At 39.4% G+C, this 7619-nt stretch overlaps 1 protein-coding gene across 1 annotated transcript in view; it reads right to left on the bottom strand.

Moving 5' to 3' along the window:
- LOC106871622 (protein scribble homolog) overlaps positions 1–7619 on the bottom strand; it is a 698511-nt gene that overhangs the window by 203526 nt on the left and 487366 nt on the right. Inside the window, exon 26 of the mRNA XM_052966764.1 lies at positions 1778–1837. Coding sequence (XP_052822724.1) covers positions 1778–1837 — 60 coding nt within the window. The remainder of the gene's footprint in view (positions 1–1777; positions 1838–7619) is intronic.

Here is a 7619-nt window from a genome sequence, read left to right as displayed (position 1 = left end):
GCAGAAATCTCCAATTGTCTTCCACGTTGTATGATGCTATATCCCCTTCTATTTCGTTAAATGCTTCAAGTAACTTGTCTCTAAGTCTCTGTCCGTTTGCAGGGTCTTTAAGCTTCCACACCCTTCTTCTCCAAGCCTGTCTAATTCTGGGCACCCATTTTGCCTTGATCCCAAAGTCGCTAACTACTAATCTATGTTGTGGGGTACATTCTTCGCCAGGGTAGGTTTTGGCATTTATAAGCCGCCCTCTTTCCCTATTTCTGGCGAGGATGTAGTCGATTTGGCTAGAGTGTCTGCCGGAGCGGTAGGTGACTAGGTGACTGGCAGGTTTCCTGAAGTTGGTATTGCAGACCATAAGATTGGTTGCATCACAGAACATACATACTAGTAGATAAATATCACAAGGCATGCTGTACACTGCTCTACTGCCAATTCACTACACTCTATTTATATATTACAGATATTATCATCTAAGGATATAATTAACATATTTATAGGTTTCTATCATTGCTTATTGATAAACGTCCTACAGATGAATATGATTTCTCAATGTCAGCGATCATCTAGCTCTAGGCTAGCCTTATGATCCAGCAATCTTATGCCAGGCATTCTTTTTGTGAATGAGAGACTATATTGCTCATTGAATCCTTCTTTACGTAAGATGGCAGTGTGACCTGGGTAAGATTTAAGTTAATATTTGTAAGAAGTTGACCAATTGCATCATGGCTCCTTTGTTGTCATATAGGGAAGGGAGGCTATAGTAGTAGTTAGCTCCCTCAGTAACATATGCAATATCAGTGTCTTAGATAACTTTTCCATTCATGAGAAACAGATGAATTAAAATTTTTTTGTTGTATTTACTTGTCAGTTATCTTAGACCATTCGTATAATTTTACAACAGGTGCATTATTATATTCACTTTTTTTCTTAAGTAGCAGATAATATTGAATAGTAAAATCTTTCGAGAAACATTTTTGATCTGATTGCTGATAATCTTATTTAAAAGATGCAGTGAAATAAAGTATTAGCATAACTTGAATACATAATCTGTGTGTGTGTGTGTGTGTGTGTTTGAAAAATCTAGTAAACAGAATGTAATGGTTTAGGTGTATTTTAAATAGCTAAGATAACTATTAAAATGAAACTATTTTTTTTCAATCCAAAGAAATTAATAAAAGTTATTGAATTCAATGTAATGTTTTCAAGTGAGTTTGTGGAATGCTAAGTAAGTTCAATTGCCTTACAAGAAGTGAACTTAATGACATCACTCAAAATCCTTTGACTGACTGTTGCTGATATAAAGCTTTACAATTTTCATCCATTTCAGGAATTTACTCTGAATTAGGGATTTGAAGAAATGTTGAAATTATGGAGATAATTCTATAATTTTGACATTTTGTTTCAACATGGGCATCCAGCTGTAGAAACTCTGCCAAATCAGATTGGAGCCTGGTGTAACCATCTGGTTTCACCAGTACTCAGTCAAATCGTCCAACCCATGCTAGCATGGAAAGCGGACGATAAACGAAGATGATGATGGTATAAAAAAAAAGCTTCTTAAACATAAGAATTTGATAAAAAATTTAGCAATGTTGAAATTTTTTAATTGTAAAGGTAAATCTATTTTAATAATGTATTTTGTTTAATGGTAGAGGTCCACAAGTAATATAATGTGAAAGAACTAAGAAAGTTCAAAAGTAAATCAACTGGCCACATTCAAGATGATGGTCAAAATACTATTTGTTTATAATAAAACTTATTTTTAAAATGAACTTACAGAAAGAATTCTATCACCAAATTTAAGATTTGTGCTGGCAGCAATTCCATCTTTCTCAATCTAGAAATTAAAACATTATAATCAACATTATTGTTTTTACAGACATGTAACATGGAGGAAAACTGGAAGTTCCTATGAGATAACTTACTGAGAGCCACAGACCAAATTTGTGGCTGGTGCAAAGTCCCAACAAGACCTAGAGTGATATGGTGGTGGAACAGTGTAGTTGGCAGGGCTATTAGAGTAAAGAAACAGGACTGGAAGGGCAACACTAGCAAAGAACTATATCAAGTAGCTAGAAGAGAAGCTAGGAGACAGGTATACTTAACCAGGAGAGAAGCAGAAAGGAAGATGTTTGCCAAATGTTCTGTGGTGTGAGAGCCAGCAGCTTGAAGTGTTTTGATTTGCAAGACAGTGTATCAGGGAAAATTCTGATGTTGTAGGAGAGTAGTGCATTTGCATGAATGATGGCTCACTTGCAGTTAGTGACTCTGCAAAGAAAGAGGCTTGGAAATGTCACTATGAAAGGCTGCTAAATATAGAGAACACATGGAGAAAGACAGTCTGCCTGATGTGGATCCAACAGACTGACCAGCTATCCAAATAGACAGTAGCTTGGTAGATAAATCTATGAAGGATATGAAGACAGGGAAAGCCCCCAGCCCATCAAGAATTGCTGCTGAGATGCTTAAAATATCTGGTGGAATGGGACATGGTCTAGTCACATGTTTAGTTAATCAGGTTGTTCATGAGAAAGTCATACCCAATGACTGGGGTAGCAGCACTATAGTCAACTGCTACAAAAGTAAAGGTGACACCTTCGATAGAAATAATTAGATATCAAATTGTTGGACCAAGTGATGAAAGTTACAGAGAAATCATAGCTCAACTTACTTGGAAGAGAGTTAGTCTAGATGAGATGCAGATTGTTTTTTGAGGAGTATCACTGATACTATATTCTTGGTAAGGAGAAGTACTTAGCCAAAAACAAACCTCTGTACTTGGCTTTTGTTGACATGGAGAAAGCCTTTGACAAGCTCCCCTATTCCCTTATCTGGCGGTCAATGCAGAAGCTAGGTATAGATGAGTGGCTGGTGAGAGCTGGACAAGTCACGTACAGGTAGCCATCAGTAAGGTGAGGATTAATAGTAATGCATTCAGTGTACTGGTAGGAGTTCACCAAGGTTCAGTTCTTAGCCTCCTCTTGTTCATCATAGTCTTCCAGGCCATAATAGAAGAATTTAATATGGGCTGTGCTTGGGAGCTCTTCTATGCCTATGACCTTGTTCTTATAGCTGAATCTCTACCCGAACTAGAGAAGAAATTTCAGGTGTGGAAGCAAGGTCTAGAATCAGAGGACCTAAGAGTTAATTTAACAAAGACCAAAGTCTTAGTAAGTAGGAAAATTGACAAATCACAAATCCCTTCAGGAAGAAGGCCTTGCTCGATATGTAGGAAAGGTGTAAGTAGAAACTCCATAAGATATACTCAGTGCAAGTTATGGACATATAAGAGGTGCTGCAGTATCAGAGGAAGGTTAACAGAGAAAGTAGTCTGTGTGTGACAGATGTGCAGGTACAATAAACACTAAGAATGTACAGAAAATAGACATCATCAAATGCCCTGGAGGGAGGAGGGTACTAAGAAGTAGTAGATAGCTTTCATTACCTAGGTGACTAAGTCAGCAATGGAGGAGGATGTTCTGAGAGCATAGCTACTAGAATAAGAATGGGCTTGGCAAAGTTCAGAGAGTTTATACCTTTGTTGGTAACAAAGAGCCTTTCTCTGAGAGTGAAAGGCAGATTGTATGATACCTGTGTGCAAACAGCCATGCTACATGGCAGTGAAACATGGGCTGTGACTGCAGAGGGCATGTGAAGTCTTGAAAGAAATGAAGCTAGTATGCTCTGCTGGATGTGCAATGTCAGTGTGTACATACAACAGAATGTAAGTGTCTTAAGAGAAAAATAGGATATAAGAAGCATCAGATGTAGTGTGCAAGAGAGAAGACTGCACTGATATGGTCATGTGATGCATATGGATGAGGACAGTTGTGTAAAGAAGAGCTGAATTCTGTGGAGAGAACTTGTAGAAGAGGTAAACCTAGGAAGACATAGGACAATGTGGTGAAATATGATCTTTGGATGCCGAGTCCCACTGAGGTGATGACAAATGACAGACTTTTGGCAATTTGCTGTGCTTGTGAAGACACATCAAGCTAAGCAAGATCAAAGCCTTGGCCAGTGCCAGTGACATGTACAAGGCATCCATGCTGCTGACAGGTAAAAGACACCCAGTACACTCGATGGAATGGTTGGCGTTAGGAAGGGTATCCAGCTGTAGAAACTAAGGCAAAACAAACTGGAACTTGGGTAAGTCAAACCATCTTATCCATGCCAGCATGGAAAGCAGATTCTAAAGGATGATGATGATGACTTCTCCATGCTTGCATGGGTCAGATGGAATTCATGGAAGCAGATTTTCTATAGCTAGATGCTTTCCCTGTAACCATCTCTCACCTGTTCCCATGCAAAGTAATACTTCACCATGGCTAGACATGTTTACATAGAAAATTCAAAACAAAAGATACTGCTTGTATCACCACAACACTTGCTTGCTGCCATCATGTGATATCAAGACAAGGAGAAACACACATGCACACACACGTATACACAGAGATACATATCTATCAACGTCATCATCATTTAGTATCTGTCTTCCATACTGGCACGGGTTGGACAGTTTAACAGGATCTGACAAGTCAGGCTGTGTCATGCTCCAATATTTTTTTCAGCATAGTTTCTATGGCTAGAAGCCCTTCCTAATGCCAACTACTCTACATAGTATACTGAATGCATTTTTTGTGGCACTAACACTAGTAACGTTATTAAGTAACTCAGAAGACAAGATCTCTTGACAGAGTCAGGGTGTAGTATTGAGGAAGGTGGCTTCATGTCAGAGGCGACAGAGAGACAGGAACAGGACAACGTACATAGCTACCCTAGCTGGAAAAATGATGGTGATGAGATGTCAAGGTGTGACCTCAAAGTACAAGAATGTGAATATAAGAGAGAATAGGGACAAAGGATCAGAAAGGGTAGGTGAGTAGGTAACTTTGTGATTGTATGAAAGAGAGTGACAGATGGTTAGATATTAGTATAAAGGTGACTGCAGTGAATAGTGAACACAGTTGAAGGTCTGGTTAATGGTGAATATCAGTTTGAGGGGGAAGGTGAAAGAAACAGGAGTTGGCCATGGAGGAGAAGGTGATCATAAGTGGCAGTTCAAAATACAACAGTATAATAAAACTGTAAACAGATGAGAAACAGAGATGATGTGTAGTGTGAGTGGGTGAGAGAGGGATGTACAGTGACGGTAATGGAAGGGTGGCAGAAGTACATATAGGTGGAAATAATAAGTGAACAAAAGTGGGGAGGGTATTGAGGCCTGATATAAGATGATGTTCAGAAAAAGGGGTATTCAGTGGAAAATAAAGTGGTAAGGGGTGATATTGAGGAAGTGAGATGGGTTACAAAAAGAAGTAGTTTCAAGGAGAGGGACAAATGGTAACACAAAAGGGGTATGAGATATGTGTGGTTTTGCCCCCATATAATTACAACAGCTGAACAAATAGTGCCATAGAAGCATAATGCAGGGATGAGATGAGTTGTGGGGAAATCTTGACAAGGACAGATTGGGTGTGGAAGTATAGATATATACTTTTAAGACCTTGTTTTTTGAAGAGATGCATGAGTCTTCTTGAGTACAGTGAATCACCAATCATCTCAGTCTTTTGTCAGGCTCTGTGAGGTTCAACATCCATAGATTGGTCCCCACTACTTTGTCTCATATCTTTCTGGGTCTCTCTGTTCCACAGGCTTCATCCACCTTTAGTGATTGGTACTTCTTTATGTAGCTGCCCACATAACCATTCCATTGGAATCTTCTCTCTCATACACTAAATTTGATGCCTCTTATGCTCAATTTTTTTCTCAACATATTTGCATTTTGTCATACATACACAATGATATTGCATAACCACAAAACATGCTACCTTCATTTCTTTCTACTCTTTGCATGTCCTCTACATTCATGCCCCACATCCCACTGCCATATAGCAATGCTATTTGTACCCAGGCATTGTACACTCTACTTTTCACTCTAAGAGAGAAGCCTTTTGTTATTAGTAGCAGTAATAACTCTTTAAACTTTCTCCAGCTGGTTTGTATTCTAGCAACTATAGTTTCAGAATGACTTCCTCTACTATTAACTAGGCCACCTAGGCAATAGAAGCATTCAAAAGAGATGAGGCTGTTGACCAGTATATATAAGCTTCAGCATTTTAAATATAATTTTTTTTTTATCTATGTAGGTCACTCATTCTGGTTGTCATTGCCCAGTGCTCCTTGAAATTCATATATGACCTTTTCCTTCTTTCTCTGAATGAGGTCACTTTTGGCACTGTACAGTACAGAAGAATCAGGGATTAATGACCTCAAAGAAGAGAAGCTATCAGACCATAACCACAGAACAAAGACAATAGGGAGAAAGGTTGATACAATCTGTTGGAAGTCAAGGGACTAACAATAGTATCCACACCAATAGGAGAAGTGTAAGTAGTAGCAACAAATATAGTACAACCAATAATTTAACTGAATAACAAAAATTGTAAAAGCGAAAATTTTTTAGTAAGTAAATAAAAGGGTAGAAAAAAATAGAATATAAATAAATATCAGGAAGGATAAAAGATTGTTAAATAACAATAATAATAATGAGGATTTCTTTAATTGGCCACAAGAGCCCAAAACAAGGACAACAATATCAAAGGATGAGATACAACACACAAAACAAGTAGGGTTTACATAGATTGAGGAGAGACACTGCAATATTAAAGGATGCATAAATAGAAATTAGTAAAATAAATAATCAATGAATAGAATTCCCAATAGCAGGGTAGTCCACTTAGAGTAATTCAGGGTAAACTCCACACAAAAAGTCTGGATTACTCTACCATCCCCAAGGCACAGGAAGTGTCATCTTCTAGCAGGGCCAGCCTTAGAAGGTGTGGAGCCCATTTGGAAACAATTTTGGTGGGCCCCAGGTTTCCAGTCAACTTGCACCAAGGTATTCAGCTATTGAAACTATGCAATCATGTGGTGCCATGTAAAAGCACTCAGTCCATGCTGTAAAGCGGTGGCATTAGGAAGGGCATCTAGCCACAAAAACCATGCCAAATCAGACAGGTGTCAGACATAGCCCCTGGCTTGCTGGCCCCTGTTAAACCATCCAACCCATACCAGCATGGAAAAGGGACGTTAAAAGATGATGATATACACTTACTCATCATCATCATCATCGTTTAACGTCCGCTTTCCATGCTAGCATGGATTGGACGATTTGACTGAGGACTGGTGAACCAGATGGCTACACCAGGCTCCAATCTGATTTGGCAGAGTTTCTACAGCTGGATGCCCTTCCTAACACCAACCACTCTGAAAGTGCAGTGGGTGTTTTTACGTGCCACCAATACGAAGGCCAGTCAGGCGATACTGGCAACGGCCATGCTCAAAATGGTGTAGTTTACGTGCCACCTGCACAGGGGCCAGTCCAGCAGCACTGGCAACAATCTCACTCGAATGTCTTTACACATGCAACCTGCACAAGTGCCAGGAAGGCGACACTGGTACAGGTGCCATCCCGATTTCGCTTTCGCTTGCCCCTACAGGTCTTCGCAAGCCGAGTTTCATTTCCAATGAAGGAGACAACGTTGGCATGGGTGCCAGTCGTCGAATTTAGTTCGATTTCGATTTCACTTGCCTCAACAGGTCTTCGCAAGCGGAGT

This window comes from Octopus bimaculoides, chromosome 3, assembly GCF_001194135.2.
Source record: "Octopus bimaculoides isolate UCB-OBI-ISO-001 chromosome 3, ASM119413v2, whole genome shotgun sequence".
In the NCBI taxonomy this organism is placed as follows: Eukaryota; Metazoa; Mollusca; class Cephalopoda; order Octopoda; family Octopodidae; genus Octopus; species Octopus bimaculoides.
Note: the sequence above shows the minus strand (reverse complement) of the source record. Positions and strands in the feature narration are given on the sequence as shown.